Source organism: Carassius carassius, chromosome 25 (assembly GCF_963082965.1).
Source record: "Carassius carassius chromosome 25, fCarCar2.1, whole genome shotgun sequence".
Classification (NCBI taxonomy): domain Eukaryota; kingdom Metazoa; phylum Chordata; class Actinopteri; order Cypriniformes; family Cyprinidae; genus Carassius; species Carassius carassius.
The window spans coordinates 23,019,959-23,042,219 of record NC_081779.1 but is presented as its reverse complement, the minus strand read 5'-3'; the positions used below and the strand labels follow the sequence as shown (position 1 = coordinate 23,042,219).

Genomic DNA, 22,261 nt, shown 5'->3' with positions numbered 1-22,261 from the left:
CATGTCCCGCATATTTCTGTCAGCTATCTGAATCCTTTTGAACATATTTTTGGAGCATTTAATGTCACTGATAGGATCTGTTAGAAATGTGTATGTGTGGTGCTTTAACCTGTTAACCTGCACCAGAACGCCCGCGTCCTCAACACCCCTCAACACGCACATGTCAGTGTTTACGAATAGTGAACGCGTCTATATGGATAGAGAGAGTGGATTATTTACTGTATGGCGCATTTGTGTTATTACCATCTGTATAAGTGGCCATCAGCACATCAGCACTTATTTGCATCGTAATTCATTGTAAATGCTGCATTTCTAGCAATCTCAGGATTTTCTGTAATTGGCATACAAAGTTAAATCTTTTTTATTTTTCTTATTATTCTTATTTTTCTTACTCAAATTATTCTTATTGTATTTTTCTAGTGCTTAAATAAATCACTTATGATGTCTAAGTTTCTGTCTAGTGTTTTATAATTGGAAAAAAAAAACTATGCAGTGGTATGTTTAATGATTAAATAGTTTGTAGAAGCCTTCAATAATATTGGGAAATATATTTTTTTATATTTGGGGGGGGTGGGGGGTCTAGATATAGTTCTAGACATATTTGTCATATCTTATTCAAATTTGAAATAGAAACTAATATTTTTTCGCATTATCAAATCTGGTTGATAAAAAGTAAAGCCCAAAGGGTCTTCTTTCCAAAGACACCAAAATTATGTTTGTAACACACTGAAGTAGGAAACTGTTACAATTATAAGTTAGGTAGAGCACTTTCAGCTGTGAGTCCCATAATCGGGGGTTTAGGTTAACAGTTTAAAAAGCAAATTTTGATTACATAAATGTTGTAATCTATGAAATCAAAGGTTTAATAGGATCTCACTGTCAGTTTAGTCACATAAGTTTCAGGAATACACAGGTAACTTGCTTATTCTTGCTTCATATCATACAGCTTGATAAAGAGAGGTGTTTTCACTCTCATGTGCAAACAAACTAAAGAGTTTCACCTTGTGGCAATAATATGAATGGAAAATCCTGAAAAACTAATACAACAAAACTGTCATCTGCCTTCAGTCTGAATAGAGACATGTTGTGTTTGATAGAACTTGTGTTTTTTTTTTTTTCTCACTCTAAGGAACTACATTATAATGAGTTCTCACACAGACTCATAGAGAGGGCTGATTTACATTCATTGGCATTAACTAACAGCTGTGGTGAGCTGACATTTACTTATCCACAGACAGGAATCATTCCATTAGGCTCATAATACAGTTAACAGTTGGTACAGAAAATGATTTCATCCACTGTTTGCGTCAGAGGTGATTGTCCTGTTTGGACTTTTATGTAATTAAAGGGGTCATATGATGTTGCTTAAAAGAACATTATTTTGTGTATTTGGTGTAATGAAATGTGTTTATATGGTTTAAGGTTAAAAAAACACATTATTTTCCACATAATGTACATTATTGTTCCTCTATACCCCGCCTTCTGAAATGTGTAGATTTTTGCAAGGCTCGTCACTCTGAAAAGCGAGGTGTGCTTTGATTGGCCAGCTATCCAGTGCATTATGATTGGCCAAATGTTTCAAACGTCTGACAGAAATGTAACGTCCCTCTACATATACTGTTATGCCTTGTCCCGGTCAGAACACTGGCAAGACAGGACAAAAACAATAAAACCCATTACAAACTAGGCAGTTGTTGCATTCAGCAGTGGCGGCTTGTGGGTTTTAAAATAGAGGAGGCACACTAATTGTATTGGTCTGGAGATCCCTGCCGATTGTTATTATTATTTGCTTAACCACTTTAAAATAGCTTTTTGGTGGCTTTTAGTCAGAAAACGTAAAGAAAATGACATACATACAGCAAGATAATATAAATTCACTTAACTGTCCTATCACTTGAAACAAACATCCACCCCTTCTTAAAAGTCTGTGTTAAAAGAGAGCTGCCTGTTGTGCTATTTAATTAGGCCTACTGCTGTAGCCTATAGTTCTAGCTCCCTGTAATTTTAATTTTTATATATACTGTTTGAATGACAGCTTGGAAAATCTGTTAGTGATCAAATATTCAATATCGCTACTTATCATAAGTAACAGTTACTTGGTAAAATAGCAGCCCAGTGTGAAGACTGGGTCAAGGAGGAGCTGGAAACAAGTGTGAGTTAAACAGTTTAATGAATATGAAACAGACAAACAAGGGTACAACACGATGCTGGGAAGAGGACAATCCAAGACGGCGGTGAGGAATCTGGATGGTGACGGTGAGAAGGCAACAGGAGTGGATGGCACAGGAACTGCGGGGAATCGAGCCGAAGGTAAGTCGTGATGCTTTCTGGAAGTGCGGAGAGTGGATGAGGTTCCGGGGTAAGACACGGACATCCAACGCAAACAACACAGAAGCAAGAGACAGAGATCAGACATGAAACAACGTTCTCACAAACACAAGACGTGAGACAAGCCAATATATAGGGAGTGTGTAATGAGTGACAGCTGCTGCTGATGACAATTAACGGAGAGGCCATCAAACTAATCAGTGCAGACACGAAACACACAGACTTCACCACAAAGTGCAAAACCCAGAGATCACGGTTTACCAACCGTGACAGTACCCCCCCCCCCCCCCATAAGAACTCCTCTTGGAGTTCCCAGAAGGCCCTGCTGATTGTAATCATCAATAAGGGAGTGATCCAATATGTCCCTAGCAGGTACCCAACTCCTCTCCTCCGGACCGTAACCTTCCCAGTCCACCAGGTACTGGAATCCTTGTCCCCTCCCTCTCGAGTCCAGAATACGATTAACCGAATAAGTCGGTTCCCCATCTACGAGACGCGGCGGCGGGGGAACAGGAGTAGACGGATTAATACGTGCATAAAACACGGGTTTAATTTTGGACACATGAAAGGCGGGGTGTATCCTCCTGTACGCTGGAGGTAGTTTGAGGCGGACTGTCACGGGCTAATGATCTTGGTGATAGTAAATGGGCCAATAAATTTGGGAGCTAATTTATTAGATACGGAACGCAGAGGAATGTTACTGGTATAAAGCCACACCTTTTGACCCACGATGTAAACGGGAGGCTTTGACCGGTGGCGATCGGCCTTGACCTTAGTGCGCTCCCTCATCCGGAGCAGAGTCTCGCGGGCTCTGACCCAGGTGTGGTGGCACCTCTGGACAAACGCGTGAGCGGAGGGCACCGTGACTTCAGATTCCAGACTGGGAAAAACTGGTGGCTGGTAACCTAAACTGCACTGGAACAGAGAAAGGCCCGTAGCTGACACTGGTAATGAATTGTGAGCGTACTCCACCATATAGAGTTGTTGACTCCAGGAAGAAGGATTCTTGGAGACCAAACATCACAACGTCCTCTCTAAATCTTGGTTGGCTCGCTCAGACTGTCAGTTACTTTGGGGATGAAAACCCGAAGACAAGCTAACTGACGCTCCTAGCAATTTACAAAACTCTTTCCAAAATTTGGATATAAATTGAGATCCCCTGTCAGAAACCACGTCTACCGGGAGGCCATGAAGCCGAAAGACATGATCTAGGACAGTGACCGCTGTTTCCTTGGCTGTCGGTAATTTGGGCAAGGGAATGAAATGTGCCGCCTTCTAGAACCGGTCCACTACGGTCAAAATGACCGTCATGCCATTAGAGGCCGGGAGGGCGGTAACAAAATCTAGTGCGATGTGGGACCAGGGTCTTGAAGGGACAGACAGCGGTTGAAGGAGCCCATCAGGAGGTCGGTTAGATGACTTAAAACTGGTTAGATGGTGCAAACTGAGCAAGCCAAAACAAAATCGCGGACGTCACGAGCCATATGTGGCCACCAGAATCGTTGTTTAACCAACCCATTAGTTCGACTTATCCCTGGGTGACAAGCCACGTTAGAGCAGTGACCCCACTGGACGACTTCGTACCTTAACCCCTCCGGCACAAATAAACGGTTCGGTGGACAACCGGGCGGAGGCGTTACCCCTTGTAAGGCCGTCTTGACCTTCGACTCGACCTCCCATACGAGTGCTGACACCACTAATTTCTCAGGTAAAATACACTCGGGAGTCACCGGGCGTGCGGAGGGATCAAAAAGACGTGATAAAGAATCAAGTTTGACATTTTTGGAACCTGGGCGGTACGATAAAGTAAAATCAAAGCGATCAAAAAAAAGTGCCCACCGACTTCTAAATTCTTATGATCGGTCCAAACAATGAAAGGTACCCCTGAGCCTTCCAGCCAGTGACGCCACACCTCTAAAGCTAATTTGACTGCCAACAACTCTCTGTTACCAATGTCATAATTGCGTTCAGCAGGAGATAATCGATGGGAAAAAAAATGCACAAGGATGTACCTTATCGTCCGAGACAGCACATTGGGACAACACTGCTCCTACCCCCACCTCTGACACGTCGACCTCCACCACGAACTGCCGTGTGGGATCAGGGGCCACAAGGATGGGAGCCGAAACGAAGCGGCTTTTGAGGTTAGTGAACGCAGTCTCAGCTGCGTCCGACCACCTGAACGGAGTACTGGGAGAGGTCAAGGCTGTCAGAGGTGAGGCTAGTTGGCTGAAATTGCGAATAAAACGCAGATAGAAATTGGCGAACCCCAGAAACCGCTGTAGGGCCTTACGGGAATCTGGAGATGGCCAATCTATCACAGCCTTAACTTTGTCAGGGTCCATACGTATTCCCTCGGACGAGACATATACCCTAGGAAGGGAACAGACTGTGCATGGAATACGCATTTCTCCGCCTTGACAAAAAGCCCATTCTCAAGTAACCTCTGGGGCACTCGTCTGACATGTTGAACGTGTTCCTGGAGAGATGAAGAAAAAATCAGTATGTCATCCAGGTAAACATATACAAACTGATCTACCATATCTCTCAACACGTCATTAACGAGTGCTTGGAAAATCCCGGGCGAGTTGGAAAGCCCGAACGGCATCACCAAGTATTCAAAGTGCCCTGTCGGGGTATTAAAGGCGGTTTTCCATTCATCCCCCTTCCTGATGCGGACCAAATGATAAGCATTACGTAAATCCAATTTTGTGAATACAGATGCTCCCTGTAACCTCTCGAAAGCTGAAGACATGAGTGGTAACGGATGTGTTCTTTATCTTAACCCTCTGGAGTCTAAGGGTAATTTTGGGGCCTGGAGAAGTTTTGTCATGCCCTGACATTTGTGCTTTTTTCAGTTTCTTATAAATATCTAAATGGGTAAAGTCTAATCTCACTGTAACTAGCACAAATTGGGCTATAATAATATGTGAGCAGCAAGTATGTACATGATTGTGTTTTTGAGAAAAAAAATATTATGCCAATATTAAATATTATAATATTATTAAAATATTAAAAATATCATTGTGATTTACACCTGAGAAGACAAAGGCCTGCATAATGAGCTGCATAATGAGCCTTTCAGTCATCTGTGTCACTGTGAGTGAGGAGTTACAAGAAAGAATGTGAGAACAAAATAAATCTATATAATTTTATGTTTGTAGTTTATTAAGAATATATTTAATTATCCCACAACATAATTTAATATCCACTTGGGGGAGCAGTTAAACAGTTTATTAGAAACAATCAAAGCTGACTTTCAAACAAATTGTTTTGCATCATTACTCAAGTCACACAATCCTTCAGAAATCCTTTTAACAATCTTATTTTCTACAAAAAAAAAACATTTATTGTTATTATTATTATCATTATTATTAATGTTGAAAAGAGCTGAGAATATTTTTCTGGGTTTTTAGGGGGAATAAATTGAAAGAAAAGCATTGTTTTTACATTTGTTACAGTTATCTATTTGTTACATTTATATTATTTACATAAAGCTTTTGAATAGTATAGTATTGTATATTGTTATTGAAACTTCATAATGTTTCACTTGATTATACATTTAGTCAGGAATTATAGTTTGGAAAAAGTATTTGGAAAAAGTCTAACTAGTAAAATGTTTACACTATATGTGAAAACTAGTACTAGTATATAAATAAATAAAAAGAGACTTACTCATGTTTATGATCTCTGCTGAATAAAGTGCTTCATTCTTTTTTTTTCTGAGGAAATCCATTTCTCAAATCCTCAACCACATCACATCTTTTTGGGGTGATTTATGTCTTATTCCTCTCATCGCGAAGCAAACAGTAAAATAAAAACTTGAAGAACAGTCTCGCTGCTTTTTCTTCTGTTATGGGCGTATTCAAAGGCGCTTCAGTTTGAATCTGAATAGCGTGTTCAGCGCGGGCGCATGGTCACATTAGATATAATGAAGGGAGACTTGAAAAACAGACATCTCGTTGTTTTAATATGGATTACTTTATCACAGAATATCTGTTTTCGGCGGCACTTGTTTAGTTTAAAAATAGACATGTCAAGCTTTCTATAGATATCTCTCATGTATTTTCGTTGAGTATTCACGGAGTTACAGTTCATTTAAATGACGTGTTTGTAAAAGAAGATCAGCGCAGACAAAGGCTGCAGACAGCGCACCTTATTTGTTATCTTTGTTTTATAAGTGCACAAAGTTTTGTTGTTATTATGTCTGTATCCCAAAAAAAGTAGACCCTTTACAGATTCGATTGATGTATTGCTCTTATCTGTACGATTAAAACTGAAAGTGTAATTTAAGTTCTTTTCGAGGTTATCAGGAGAAAATGACTCAAATCGCGTATCCGCGTTAATCGACTCGAGAGGGTTAATGTTGTTCAGCTCTCGGTAATCAATACAAGGTCGCAGAGAACCATCCTTCTTACCCACAAAAAAGAATCCCGCCCCCGCTGGAGAAAAGGAAGGACGGATGAACCCAGATGCTAAGGAATCAGAAATGTATTTCTCCATGGCCTCCCTCCCAGGAATAGAAAGAGAGTATAACTTGCCCTTAGGCGGAGACTTAGGCCTGGTTCACACCGGACGCCGAAGTGACGCCAAAGCGACGTGGAAGCTGCGCGGAACGGAAAATCACACGCGGTCCGGCGCCTGCCTGTTCACACCAGACACGTATTCTCCGTGGCGGTCGACAAGCGCTTCTGCTCAGTTGTTGTTGTTTATTCAGAGCACATCATGGGTAAGTAAATAACCTCATAAAATGACTACACCATGTTTCTGTAACCAAGAAGTTATGAAGTTAACCATGTGCGTGCGTGTGTGTGTTGTGTTTTTTTCTTTTCATCTTTCTAGTCTGTTTAGATACACAAATATGATTTGTGCATTTGTCACTCGCGGTATTTTAACTGAAAATTGCTTCTATTTTGACAATTGACCGTATTGTCTCGTGTTTCTTGGTGTGGCTTCCTGCCGGAATTGACGCGGATCGCTCGCGGCTCGCGCAAAAAATAGACCAGATGCCGAAACTGGCGCTTCACGGCGCGGGCCGGCCGCGCCGCTCCGCATCTGGTGTGAACCACACCATAGGTTAACATGGGCGCTGAAAGGAAGCGGCCTCCGTTCCGTGCCACTTCCGCGTTGCTTCGGCATCCGGTGTGAACCAGGCCTTACCTGGCACTAAATCTATGGCACAGTCGTAGGGACGATGCGGAGGAAGAGAAGCAGCACGGGACTTACTGAACACCTCCTTCAGGTCCAGATACTCTGAGGGCACGTTTGGCAAAACCATGTTCTCCTTCTGAAAGACAGAAACAGGGACAACAGGACAAGCAGAAACCAGACAAGACTCATGACAACTTTCACTCCACAATGTGACGGTGTTGGAACCCCATTCCACTCGTGGTTTATGTTTTATTTACCAGGGGTGACCTAACACAATTGTAGCTACAGGGGAGTCCATGAGGAAAAAGGATATGGTTCCACAATAATTGCCAGAGGTGAGCAGAGTGATGGGTTCTGTGTAGTGTGTGACGTGAGGCAGTTCCTGGCTGTTGACTGCGGTGACATGGATGGGAAGAGACACAGGCCGGACAGGAATGTTCAGGTGACGTGCAAGGAGTGAGTCGATGAAATTACCTTCGGCTCCGGAGTCCAGAAGGGCGTGACAGTCGTGAGTGTGATTCTCCCACCGCAGTTTCACCGGAAGGAGAGTCGATGATGTTGTTGAGGACTTCCCAGCAGAGATCCCAACCAGATAGTAGCCTCAAGTTTACTACCGGGCTGGCTCTTTTATCGGACAGGTGAAGATGGTATGTCCTGAGCCTCCACTGTACAGGCATAGTCCTTGGGACCTCCGCTGTTCTCTTTCCCTCCGGGACAGCCGAGCTCTACCCACCTGCATGGGTTCGTGGTCGTTGACGGCACGCGGCTGCCAACTAATCAGTGCAGACGCGAAACACACAGACTTCACCACAAAGTGCAAAACCCAGAGATCACGGTTTACCAACCATGACACCAAGCCGCTACGGGAGACATTTATGTTTCTATAATGATGGGTTGATATACCAGAAGAGAGGCTAGCCTCCTCTGTGATGTTCCTTTTCTCAACACTCTTCAGCACTAAAAGTGAACACATGATGCTGATTGGCTTATTTTTTTAACAACGGAGGCGGCACGAGACCTCATCTGGCACATACGCGATAGAAAAGCGGCGCATTCACATATTGTTGTTGGTAACTGTGAAATTACAAACTAAAATATATACATTCTGAGACATTAACTGTAATGAATTGTGAATTTTATTAACATTAAATCATCATTTAAAATTTTGGGGAAGATGTGCCTCCCCTGTTTCCCCCGACGAGCCGCCACTTGCATCCAGTGGGAACATAAATACTGATTATAATGACTTATACTGTCTTTTTACACTTTCCATTGCATATCGTGCCACGGAAACACAAAACCATGTCTGCATTTTTGATTAAAAAAAATGATAAACAACAAGTGCTTCTCTACACTGATCACAACTTGCGTTTGAATCATTAGTGGCAAATCCTTTAAATATGTAAACCTACTTACATACCGTGAGTCAGAAGTGCCAGACTGTCCTTGCAAAGACTGAGGAATAGCCAGAGGCTTGAGTGAGGAACGTCCAGTGGCTTGAGTGAGGAACGGCCCTCGGCTTAAGTGAGCAGCAGCCAGTGGCTATAACAAGGAACGGCTGGCGAATTCGATGAAGGAGCGGCCAGGGGTTACGGCAACCACATGTGATGACCCAGAGCTGGACTCTGCCTAGTCCACAGTGAAAGCCGATCCGGTGATGCACAGTGCGAAGTTGATGTATTTCCTCTGCGACCAACACCGATCTCGCCTGACTACATCAGACTTCGTTCTTCCACTCAATTTCAGTTTGCTTCTGTACTCAGTCTGATATAGCAAACCAGCTCCCAGATTATATCCGGGTCTGCACCAGCCATCCAATCAATGAACAGAGGGCGGGCTGAGAGCCATGACGTAGACACGAAGCACTGAATTTAAGATTGTAGTTTAGGCTAGGGAAATCTAAAATGACAGCAGACATGGAGACACGGGATGCTATTCGCTCTGTTGTGGAAAATATTCTGGCATTTGCCAACTGAAGCCCAAACAAAAAAAACTGACAGAACACAAATGCTGATTTTAAATTTAGTAGATTTGCAAACAAGTAAAAGTACTGGACCTATGTCCAAACTAGCATTGTAGTGTTTAACCCACCTCGGTGACACTGCTCCGTGATGGCAAGTCCATGGTCTTCCTCTGCTTTTTTTATGGTCCTTGGAGTTTTATAGGGTGTATCTCTGTCTCTTTTATCTGTCGAGCTCGAACTGGTGACTTTTTGACGCGTTAGTGTTTCCTTTCTTTTCTAGTCCTTGAATATTGCCATGTCATGCTGTAATCTTGCAATTAAGTAGCAGCATTTCCGACAGACTCAAAATGAACTAAGAGCTTTGTTTAACATAACTAATCCTAACTTTGACAGGTGGCAGCTAATATTTTCTTGTTTGGCTCTACTGTCAAATATTAGTTTAGATGCACTAATTGTACTGTGGATGCACAGATTTACTTCACATAATCTTCACTTCACTCAGGTATTTCACTTGATGGTTTTGTTTTCGCCGCATACCTGTGTTTACAGTGGAAGTTCACAGCCATCTTCACTCCAGTATTTCACTTGATGGTTTTGTTTTTGCCGCATACCTGTGTTTACAGCAGAAGTTCAAGGCGTTGAACTGATGTATGACATACGTCATAACCAAATGTTATGTGACTGGCTTATGGGTACACCCCACGAGAAAGTAAATGCTTGTCAATTAAGCCCTTCCAGACTCTGTCTATGAAGCAAATTGAAGTAGCAGAATTTAGTATTACCAGGCTAGCATGGATCAGCTCTAGGCATGAAGAAGTAGATATCATGCTATTTTGGAAGGCCAAACAAAGTAGTTTCACTTTCACACAGGTTCTCCACAAAATAGCACGGCTGCAACAGAGAGAATAAAAGGTACGTTTTCTTTCTTAGCATGAACATTTGGGCGGCGTTTTGCAAATCTTCTCACATAGTGACATAGAGATGTGTGAGCCATTTTTGTCAGGGAAGCTGATGAAGCACCCTGAACCATGACAGTACCCCCCACCCCCTAGGGATGCCTCCAGGTGTCCCCGGAGGACTCACCATGACACTGATGGAATTGGTCAATGTCACGAGCTGGAATCCAAGATCTATCCTCCAGACCATAGCCCTCCCAGTCTACCAGGTATTGATAACCTCTACCCCTCTGTCTCACATCAAGGAGCCACCGTACCGTATAAGCCGGAGACCCCTCGATAAGTTTGGAGGCGGAGGGACAGAGGTCTGGGGCTGAAGGAGGGAGCAAATAACGGGCTTTATCTTAAAGACATGAAACACCGGGTGGATATTCTTAACCAAGGGGGTTAAATTGAGTCGAACCGACACCGGACTGAGCACCTTAGAGATGGAAAATGGTCCAATAAATTTTGGTCCCAGTTTACGTGAGGGGAGTTTGAGAGGAATGTCCTTGAAGGACAACTAGACCTTCTGACCGCACACGTAAAGTGCAGTGACGATCCGCCGACGCCTTATTCCTATTGCCAGTCCGAGTGAGGGCTTCTCTGGCGACCCTCCATGTATGGAGGCATCTATGAATAAACGAGTGCGCAGATGGAACTGCACTGGAAGGGAGACAAACCCGTAGACGAGACCAGGAGGGAGTTATGTGCATACTCCACCAAAGTTAACCTGGAACTCCAAGATGACGGTTCTGCGGACGCCACACAATGCAAGACTCTCTCCACATTAGTTCGGACCGATTCTGGCACAAACAACAGGCTCTCAGGGCACCCCGCGGGAACTGTGATGTTGCGCAGAGCTGAGTGAACTCTGGACTCCACTCCCCAGGAGCCCATCGCTACCACCTGATTGAGAGGCAGAATGGTCACTGGAAGGATGGATCTTGGTTCAGCCTCAAATATCCACGAAAGTGCGTCAGGCTTACCATTCTCGGACCCCAGACGGTAGGACATGTTAAAATTGAACTGACCGAAGAATAGTGCCCAGCGAACCTGTCGGGAATTAAGTCGTTTAGCGGTGCGGATGTATTCTAAGTTCTTATGATCGGTCCAAACTATAAAAGGGATCTCCGCGCCCTCTAACCAGTGATGCCACTCCTCCAGCACCAACTTGACAGCCAGTAACTCCCTATTCCTGATGTTGTAATTCCGTTCCAAGGGGGTTAAACGATGAGAAAAAAATACACAGGGATGTACTCTGTCATCCGAAGGTGACCTCTGAGACAAAAGTGCCTCCGCCCCTCACCTCTGATTCATCCACCTCCACAACGAACTGACGAGACTGATTGGGAGTAGCAAGAGTGGGAGCCAAAACAATTCGACTCTTTAAATTAGAGAACGCAGCCTGAGCCTGCGGCAGCCAACAGAAATGTCTTCAAGTGGAGGTGAGATCCGTCAGAGGGAAGGCGACCTGGCTTAAATTCTGAATTAACTGCCTGTAAAAAAAATTGGCAAACCCCAGAAATCGCTGGACCGCTCTATGACTTTCTGGGGTGGGCCAATCAGCAACTGCTTTTACCTTAGCAGGATCCATTCAGATTCCTTTGGGTGAAAGAATAAATCCCAGGAAAGGACCAACCGTGTGTGAAACTCGCACTTTTCCACCTTGGCGAATAAACGATTCTCAAGCGGCCGCTGGAGCACTCGCCTGACGTGTGGGACATGGTCGCGGTCGTTCTGGGAGAAGATCAGGATGTCATCGAGATAAACAAATACAAACCGGTCGACCATGTCTCTAAGCACGTCATTGACGAGTGCCTGGAAGACCGCCAGGAAGTTAGAAAGTCCAAAGGGCATGACCAAATACTCAAAGTGCCCCTCCCTAATCCGAACTAGGTGATAAGTATTGCGAAGGTCCAACTTCGTAAAGATGGTCACCCGCTGCAAGAGCTCGAAGGCCGATGACATCAATGGTAAAGGATAAGGACCGTGATGTCATTCAAGCCCCGATAATCCATACAGGGACGGAGCGATCCATCCTTCTTCCCCGCGGAGAACCCCGCCCCAGCCGGAGAGGAAGATGGCCGAATGATGCCAGCTGCCTGAGAATCATTGATGTACTTCTCCATGGCCTCCCTCTCAGGCCCGCAAAGAGAGTAAATACGCCCCATAGGTGGAGAAGTGCCAGGCAACAGATCTATTGCACAGTCGTATGAGCGGTGTGGAGAAAGAGATGAAGCTCGGGACTTACTGAAAATCGCTCTCAAGTAATGGTAAGCCTCCGGTACATTCGCCAGGCTCACTGGCTCCTCCTGTATCACAGAACAAGACATAACAGGAGAAAATGCAGGACCCAAACATTGAGATAAACAAAAAGAGCTCCATACTAGAACAGAATTAAGAGTCCAGTCAATGTGTGGGTTATGTTTGAACAACCATGTGTGTCCTAATACTAATGGAGCGGAGGGAGAATGAATGAGGAGAAAATGAATCTTCTCAGCATGATTACCTGAGAGGGTGAGAGTATTAAACCTGGTGGAGTGTGTAATTCTAGTGAGATGTGTGCCGCACAGAGTCCTGGCTGAAATGGGCTCGGCCAGTGGAACTGATGGAACACCTAATCAGGCAGCCAGCTCATTGTCCATAAAATCACCCTCTGCTCCCGAATCAATTAAAGCTGACACCTGATGAATAGTTTTATTAAATTGTAATGAAGCCTGGAGGACGGAACGGCCACCAGAGGGCAGCAATGTATTAGTGACGCTCACTGTACGCCTCTCCTTTGATGAAAAACGCTGCCCCTTCACTGGACACGAGGCCGCCACATGCTTTGCCCCCCCACAGTAAAGAAACAGTGTGTGAGTGAGGCGATGGCGCCTCTCGGTGATCGTCAGCCGGGCTCTCCCGATTTGCATGGGCTCCTCCTCAGGCATGAAGGGACGCTGAGAAGTAGCTCGCGAGAGACCATGACCCTCCGATCTATCCGGTTGTCAACACGGATGGCGAGGTCGACTAAATGGTGGAGGCTGGGAGGCAGTTTGAGAGAATATGTCTCGTCCTTGATGTAGTCTTGCCAACCCGTGAAGAAAGTGATCCCACTGTGCTTTAGCATACCATCCACATGACGTGGCGAGAGTGCAGAACTCTATTGAGTAATCCGGCACCGACTGACCTCCCTGTTGCATCAAAGATAACACCCACACTGCCTCCGTCCTGCTGCAACACTGATGTTCATTGTCCCACATGGCTGTTCCCCATTCTCTCGCGTGTCCAATTAAAAGCGTGATGGTGAATGCCACCTTAGATCGCTCCATGGGAAAACAAGAGGGCTGGAGTGAAAAAGTCAGTGAACTTTGTGACAGAAATGAACGGCATGAGTTGGGCTCACCGGATTAAGACGAGGTTCTGCATGACGGGAAGCAACTGTCTCTGGTTCGGACGGCGGTTGTGCAACAGGAGTTGTAGGAGGTATAATCTGAAGCCGTTCAAGCCGTTCTGTGAGCTGGGTCAGTTGCAGTGACAGCTCAGAAAAAGCGTGACGAGAAGTGGTGATCTCTTCCTGCTGTCTACCCAGCAGTGTGCCTTGCTGCCTGAGGATTCAGAGAACTTCAATCTCCTCTGCTGAGTCCATATTGCTCAGTAGATTCTGTCAGGAACGGGAAGAGAGAGAACTCAAATGCGGAGAATTTGTGCAACAGTTTATTAGGTACAAAAGAAAATCCAAAAATAATCCAACATGTGGTGACACACACACGAACCGAAACCTGGTGTAACAACTCCAGAGCCGTCTGTACATACACCTAAAAACACAGGCTGTGGAGACCACCTCTGGTGCAATGCCCAACGGGGCTGTTTGATTGGTGAGCGCACTGTGCTTATTCCATTCATTCGTATCATATCATAGACTAAGGTTTAACTCATTGCCTTTTAAATATATGCAAATAATAGAACGTGTATAATGTATTATTATAGGTGATATTACTCTTGCCAAGCTCTGATTTCTGAGAGATGCACGGAGAGGCAACAGCAATGCGGTGTTTGATTTGCGCTCTTTTCATTCATAAAGTTTATATTCATTCACGTCACACTATTGCTTGACTTTAGAGGTCTGTGTATAATATTGCGATGATCCCCTAGCTCAACTGTTAGGCAAGCCTCAGCCGAATAATCAGGCAGAACTATTCCTTGTCCGTTATTCATTTTTTGAAGCCATTATCCGTGCCATTCCGAATAAAGTATTCGGCTCCAGGCACATTTTGATGAATCATTTATGCATTTAGCAGACACTTACATTGCATTCAAGCTAACAATTTTCTCCTAACATATGTACCCTGGGATTCAAACCCCCAACCTTCCGCTTGCTAACGTGATGCTCTACTAATTGAGCTACAGGAACACTAATCATTACATTACATATTTTAATTTTACATGCAACATAGATAAAGTCAAAGAAAGTAACAGCTAGACTCAATATTGTAATCCTAAAATTCACATCATACTTGCAAACTCTGTGCATGGATTATGGTTAATGAATACTCGATTGTTTCCGATAGCACAGACTAGTGGTGTGTGTGTGTGTGTATATATATATATATATATATATATATATATATATATATACAGGTGCTGGTCATATAATTAGAATATCATCAAAAAGTTGATTTATTTCACTAATTCCATTCAAAAAGTGAAAATTGTATAATATATTTGTTCATTACACACAGACTGATATATTTCAAATTTTAATTTTGATGATTATAACTGACAACTAAAGAAAATCCCAAATTCAGTATCTCAGAAAATTACAATATAATTTAAGACCAATACAAAGAAAGGATTTTTAGAAATCTTGGCCAACTAAAAAGTATGAAAATAAAAAGTATGAGCATGTACAGCACTCAGTACTTAGTTGGGGCTCCTTTTGACTGAATTACTGCAGCAATGCGACGTGGCATGGAGTCTGTGGCACTGCTCTGATAGTGGCCTTCAGCTCTTCTGCATTGTTGGGTCTGGCATATCGCATCTTCCTATTCCCAATACCCCATAGATTTGCTATGGGGTTAAGGACAGGCAAGTTTGCTGGCCAATTAAGAACAGGGATACCATGGTCCTTAAACCAGGTACTGGTAGCTTTGGCACTCTGTGCAGGTGCCAAGTCCTGTTGGAAAATGAAATCTGCATCTCCATAAAGTTGGTTTAGCAGCAGGAAGCATGAAGTGCTCTAAAACTGCCTGGTATACGGCTGCGTTGACCTTGGACTTCAGAAAACCCAGTTGACAAACACCAGTAGATGACATGGCACTGCAAACCATCACTGACTGTGGAAACTTTACACTGGACCTCAAGCAACATGGATTGTGTGCCTCTCCTCTCTATTCCTCAAGACTCTAGGATCCTGATATCCAAAGGAAATGCAAAATTTACTTTCATCTGAGAGCATAACTTTGGACCACTCAGCAGCAGCCCGGTCCTTTTTGAAGCGAGGCGCTTCTGACGCTGTCTGTTGTTCAAGAGTGGATTGGCACAAGGAGTGTGACAGCTAAAACCCATGTCTTGCATACGTCTGTGCATAGTGGTTCTTGAAGCACTGACTGCAGCTGCAGTCCACTCTTTGTGAATCTCCCCCACATTTTTTAATGGCTTTTGTTTCACAATCCTCTCCAGGGTGCGGTTATCCCTATTGCTTGTACACTTTTTTTTCTACCACATCTTTTCCTTCCCTTCGCCTCTCTAATAATGTGCTTGGACACAGAGCTCTGTGAACAGCCAGCCTCTTTTTGCAATGACATTTTGTGTCTTTCCCTCCTTGTGCAAGGTGTCAATTGTCGTCTTTTGGACAACTGTCAAGTAAGCAGTCATCCCCATGATTGTGTAGCCTACAGAACTAGACTGAGAGACCATTTAAAGGCTTTGCAGGTGTTTTGAGTTAATTAGCTGATTAGAGTGTGGCACCAGGTGTCTTCAATATTGAACCTTTTCACAATATTCTAATTTTCTGAGATAATGAATTTGGGATTTTCCTTAGTTGTCAGAATTAAAAGAAATAAACATTTGAAATATATCAGTCTGTGTGTAATGAATGAATATAATATACAAGTCTCACTTTATGAATGGAATTAGTTAAATAAGTCAACCTTTTGATGATATTCTAATTATATGACCAGCACTTGTATACACACACACACACATATATATATACAAAGAGTATATATATAACTTATCCCAGATTTGTTTTTTCTATTTTATGTTTGATCTATACTTACATCAATGAGTAAGTCACCTGTGAGTGGATTTTTTTTACAGTTTTACATTTTGTAAAGTATGAAAAAACCATCTGAAGACTTCTGCAGTATATCAGTTGCAAAAAAAAAAAAACGTTTATGAAATATGTAAGATTAGGTCCATAATGTGTCTGGAAAGTTAAACTTCTCATTTACTCACCCTTGCGTCATCCCAAAACATTATGACTGTTTATATGGAACATGAAGAAATTTTGAGAAAGGGTTTTTTTTTTTTCTTTATATTCTTCTTTATATATTATTATTTTTTGTATTATTATTTATATATTTATAATATATTATTTTGTTTTCTTATGAAGAAAGACAGTCATGCACTTTTGGAACAATGATAATGCAGGAATTTTCATTTTTGGGGTATTATCAAATTACTGTTTTAAGTCAAAATATAGATTTATATTAAGTAAAACTGTAATATTTACCTCTTTAGCTCGACTGGAGCATGCTTCAGTTTCCATTGGGGTACACATACTGTTGGATGGGAATCAATTATTTAGACCACCAAAATAACAACCAACAGACCAACAAAAGAGGAGCCTTTTAGTCACATTTTGGTCTTCTCGTTGTAATATTGATATGAAAAGGAACAATAACCATTACTAGATTATCTTAAATATGTTACATTCCAAAGTTTAAGACTCGTGTTTGTTCAAAAACCCTTAATTAGTAATAAGAAGCACAAGACAAAAATATATAAAAAAAAGAAAAAGAAAAAAATTTAGGATGTAAGTAAAATGAAAAAACGAAAAGAAGAAAATACTATTTAAGTTATTCTACTTCAAAATGTCCCATTGCTAGTGTTATTAGCAATTTCCGAGAGAAAATAGTTTCAACTTTTTGTTTTACAAGGCAGGAAAATCTTTTTAAAAGCTCTTCCTGAAAAGGAATAATATTTACATCACTGTAATATTTTGTAGTATTGTTTTGTTTGTCTATTTTGTCCTTCTGTGCTGTTGAAAATCCAAGAGAAACTGTCTTTCAGAGGCACTCTATTATTCAGCTTCAGCTTCAGTTCCCATTATCCCTGTCCACTTCACATGAATACACAAATTTGAGAGGACAGACACAAAGTGAGTTTGAAGATTTGAGAATAGGTGCATCCCAATTTTTAGATAACAGCCTTTTCATTCAGATTGCCATAATTTGGCAGTTTGTGGCACAGATGCCAATTTTGGCTCAACACATTTGGAATTATTGTGAAACTGGACATCAACAGTTCACATAAAAACATTTTCTCAGAGGATGTGACTGTGAAAGAGTGAAAACAAATGCTACATGCTTTATGGAGGGAGCTGTTGATCATTTGTGCCAAACATTTTTTTAAAGCAGAATTCCAAGTAAGCCAAAAGAAAAAGCACTACTCAGGATACATGTATTTTAAAAATAAAAATATGCTTTAATAATTTTTAAGAACTAAATGTTAATTGTGGTGTTTGCTGTTTGTTGTTCTGTTTGTTGTTGGCCTCACTACCCTGGACAAAATTGGATTTGTTACGAATGGCTGGTCTTAGTTAACGAAAGCCAGCTTTTGTTTTGCATTCTTTTGATTCACATACAGACACTGAGACAAACAGAAATCTGCATACACATACCGCTACTGTAACAAGGAGTCAGAGACGTTCGGATCCATATGCAGTAGTTAATTAAAGAATGGTCAGACAGGCAGAAATCAGGAACAGCATCAGGTGTGTCAAGGGATATCCAGAAACGGCAACAATACCAGGCAGAGGTCGGGGCAGGCGGCAGAGAATCACAGGTAGTATAAACAATCCAAAGTCAGACACAGGAGGAACAAACACAAGGAGAAACGCTCGGCATTGACAGACTGGGCTAGAACAAGACTTCACAATTATTGAGAGTCCAAACAAAGTTTATATGGGGAGTGGTAATGGGGAACACCTGGTGGTTATTAGCCCTAAGCACGGGATTATGGGAAATGGAGTTGGGAATGGAAATACAAGAATGCCAGAGTCCTGAGTGGAGTGCCCTTTATTGGAGTTCATGGGCACTCCAGCTGATGATCGTGACAGCTACAGTCTTTAAGGAATGAAAAAGAAAATTAAGTTGTCTCTCATGGTGAAGGTTTCCTCTGGCTGGTACCATCTATCTTTAACCTTATAAAGTTTACGGTTTCATAATTGTTACACATTTCGATGCCCTCTTAAATTATCAGCATGAAAAAAACTTGTTGGAAAACCAATCTACTACATACCTTCTGTCATCTGATTGATAGTTTATATTTTTTAGAAAGTAAAAAGCCTTTTATTATAATGTAAAAACGTCCAACTTCGGGTTGTGTTTCAAAAGTCTTTTTGCTGTGAAATATTTCCTTTTTTTATAAATTACACAAATTTGTACATTGTTTATAATATTTCAAAATGTACAATTACTGGACTGAAGCAAATTATATGGTAAATCAGGCTTTTGAGGAACATTAATTTTTTCATCTCTCAATCATCATTGTAATAAATTGCATTATATGTTTTGCCTTACACAGTTAAAACTACAGATCTTTAATTAAATATCATTTTACTAAGACATTATTGAGAGATCGCGAGTGACAGCTGATATTTATGCATTTTTATCTAAGTAGTCTGTTATACTGTTATAAAGATATCACTAATTTACAGTACAAGCTCTCAAAATTTCATCTTACTTTTTGGTCATAATAAATATCAGCAATTGCACCAAATTGCATATTTTGCTCAGTTTGGGCCTCTGAATAAAATTAAGGTGTTGTTTTTTTTTTTTTTTTTTCTCCTTTAGTATGAGCTCCATATTCTCACTATATGAGCTATAAAAGCCTGATAAAAATATCCAATAAGGACTGTGCAAACTCCACTGCTTCATACATACTGTCCTTGAGCTGATCTGTTGATTGGATTAGCTGAAAAAGATTCTGTTTGGCTGTGATTCATTCATGTGTATCCTAACAAGAGTAACTTTTTTATCTTGTACATTAAACAACTCAAAATTTGCCTTTGTGTTGAATTCTCACAGAGCGTGAAGATCCTGACCTACAGAGAGCCTCAAAACCCAGAGTACAAGGACTTTGTGTCCAAACTGAAGACAGATGCCATGGACATGTTTAACTTCAGCATAGAAGATTCTCTGGTAAGAGTTCATCAAACAGTAATATTAAATAACAAAAATAATTGGCCATTTGCAATACTTTTAAAAAAGAAGTACACTTTAGTATAGTTTTTAAAAGAGTATTTATTCATTTAAATGAAGATACTTAAGTGCAAACCAAATAAAGCCTTGCACTGATTGTAAACAGATTTTTGAGACCCATCTCTTGAGACCAAACCACTGGAATGAGATTTCTGTTCCTGGTGAGTTTTTTTAAACCACATGGTTCCCATGTTGAATGAATATCAATCCACTGCACCCGTAAGACCCTATTGACTTTGAAGCTTATAAAAGAATGCAAATGGTTTCTCTGGCTTCTCCAAGACGCAGCACATTTCACCTCGTCTTAATAGATTTCAGCTGCACACTAACTCTCAGTTCACCTTTGGGATGTTTCTCATAAAGAATTATCCCAAGGTTTAGACAATAAGAATGAATTGTGCCTGCTTATAGCATTGTTTACTTGTATGTGTTTTCTACATTGTTTTAGCCCCCAATTCACTAAAGTAATTATTTAAATCAGATAGAGACACAGACCTACAACATTAATGTTGATTGCAATTTGCACAGGGCAGTTCCTCAGCAATCAAGCTGGTTTTGACTGCTAGGCTGTGAAAGATGCAACAAACTCCAGACACCTCAATTGATTCTTTAAATGCCAAAAGAAGTGGGGCTGATAGCATGCATCAGCATGTGTGCGATCCACCGGTCAAAACTTAATCAGAATGAGTGTAAAAACATATGTCTGAACAAGCAATCCCTGCTGGAATGATGAAACAAACTGCAATGACCCGCAGCTTTCACATCGCAGACTGACAATATAAGCTGCAACTTCAAGTGCCAAGCACAAACATCACAGCCTCGTACCAGCAATAGCCATCCAAATTGTCCATTATGAACGTATATCCCATTACAGAAAACAGTTTTGAAACGGTAGTGGTTATTAAACCAGTTTCATACGTCCGTATGGAGTCCAAAACCACTGGTACTATTGAAATGAATGAGACACAGTTAAATGCAAACATTTTTTGTTTTGCTATTGATGTACTCTTTACAGTCTTCATAAATTATATACGGTATACATGTATTTGTATTGATTTGACCATTCTCTTATGATCCCACCTTCTTACATGCCATGATTAGTCGATTATGTACAAAGCCTGAACACTATTGGTCAAACTACTTTTAAGTCATTACCTTCAGCAGTTATGAAAACAATAGGAAAATAAAGCCAAAACCTGGCCATTTTAGGCAAATTAGAAATCCCGGCCAAGACATGTCCAGTAAAAATAGGAAATATGGTCACCCTGTTACTGAATGCACCGTTAAATAAAAATCTGTAACTTGCATTATAATGAAATAAAGCAAAGTTAATTGTTCAAGACATGCTTAGGAATCTGGTCCATTTTATATTTGCATAGAAATAGTTATTTTGCTTATATTTAATTAAAAAATTATTGCTGCAACCCGTATCAGCCAGTCAAATTTATTTGCATAGCACTTTTCACAACACATGGTTTCAAAGCAGCTTTAGAGACAACCATGATATTAATGTTTATAGTTTTATCAGATTGAAGTTGACGATAGTATTGTTTAGATTTTGCAACAATGCAAGGAGTCAAGCAGGTGATATTTGCTATATATCGCCCTATGTGAGTGTACCGAGGATAAAGCTGGACCTACTGTAATTATATATCCAAAACTGGGTGATAGGCCTAGTTACATTTTGTGACGAAATAAAAGTTTCATGTATTGCACCTGGCTGATGATGGACTGTGGTGTGTGAATTAGGATATTTGTTTAAATGAAAGGTTTTGCACAGAAGTTTAATTAATTCTGCATTTTGCGTTTTTATTTGTGCCAGAGTGTCCCCCTTACAGAAAATTTATCTATTTAATCACAGCCGCATGGGAGGGGAGCTTTATATTTATGTTCTACTGAGGTTTTGAGGTAGAAAGGGAAACTGGTTCCCTGAAACAGACTGAGATGGTGGTTGTTCTTAGTCAGAAAGGATTGAAGTTGCCGGCTCTGCTTGTTTGTGCTCTGCCAGTAAATGTCACCTGGTACTCGCCCAAAGCAAAGAACCCTGATGCATGTGTGCGTGATGAGTAACCTTTAACTGACAGTGGGGAAGAATGGTAATTACCCTTAGCTGCAGGTCTCCTTGTGCGAGTCTGTCACCACAGAGGAGTCTGTTAGCTCCGGATCAGCTCAGGGCTGTTAAAGATGTGTGCCCTGAATGAGCCTCCTACCCACCCATCCTCTGAAGCTGAATTACAAGCTACTGATGACCTTCTAGAGCAGTGATCCTTAAATCTGGCTCACGAGATCCACTTTCCTAAACAAACCTACCTGTGATTTTCTAATGATCCTGAAGACACTAATTAGTAAACTCAGGTGTGCTTGATTAGGGTTAGAGCTCAACTCCGCAGGAAAGTGGATCTCGCGAGCCA

The 22,261-nt window shown here is 41.5% G+C and overlaps 1 protein-coding gene across 1 annotated transcript in view; it reads left to right on the top strand.

The window, feature by feature from the left end:
* Positions 1-22,261, top strand: part of LOC132104440 (atrial natriuretic peptide receptor 1-like) — a 113,352-nt gene that overhangs the window by 32,432 nt on the left and 58,659 nt on the right. The window contains exon 3 of the mRNA XM_059509917.1: positions 19,677-19,790. Within this exon, the coding sequence (XP_059365900.1) occupies positions 19,677-19,790 (114 nt within the window). The remainder of the gene's footprint in view (positions 1-19,676; positions 19,791-22,261) is intronic.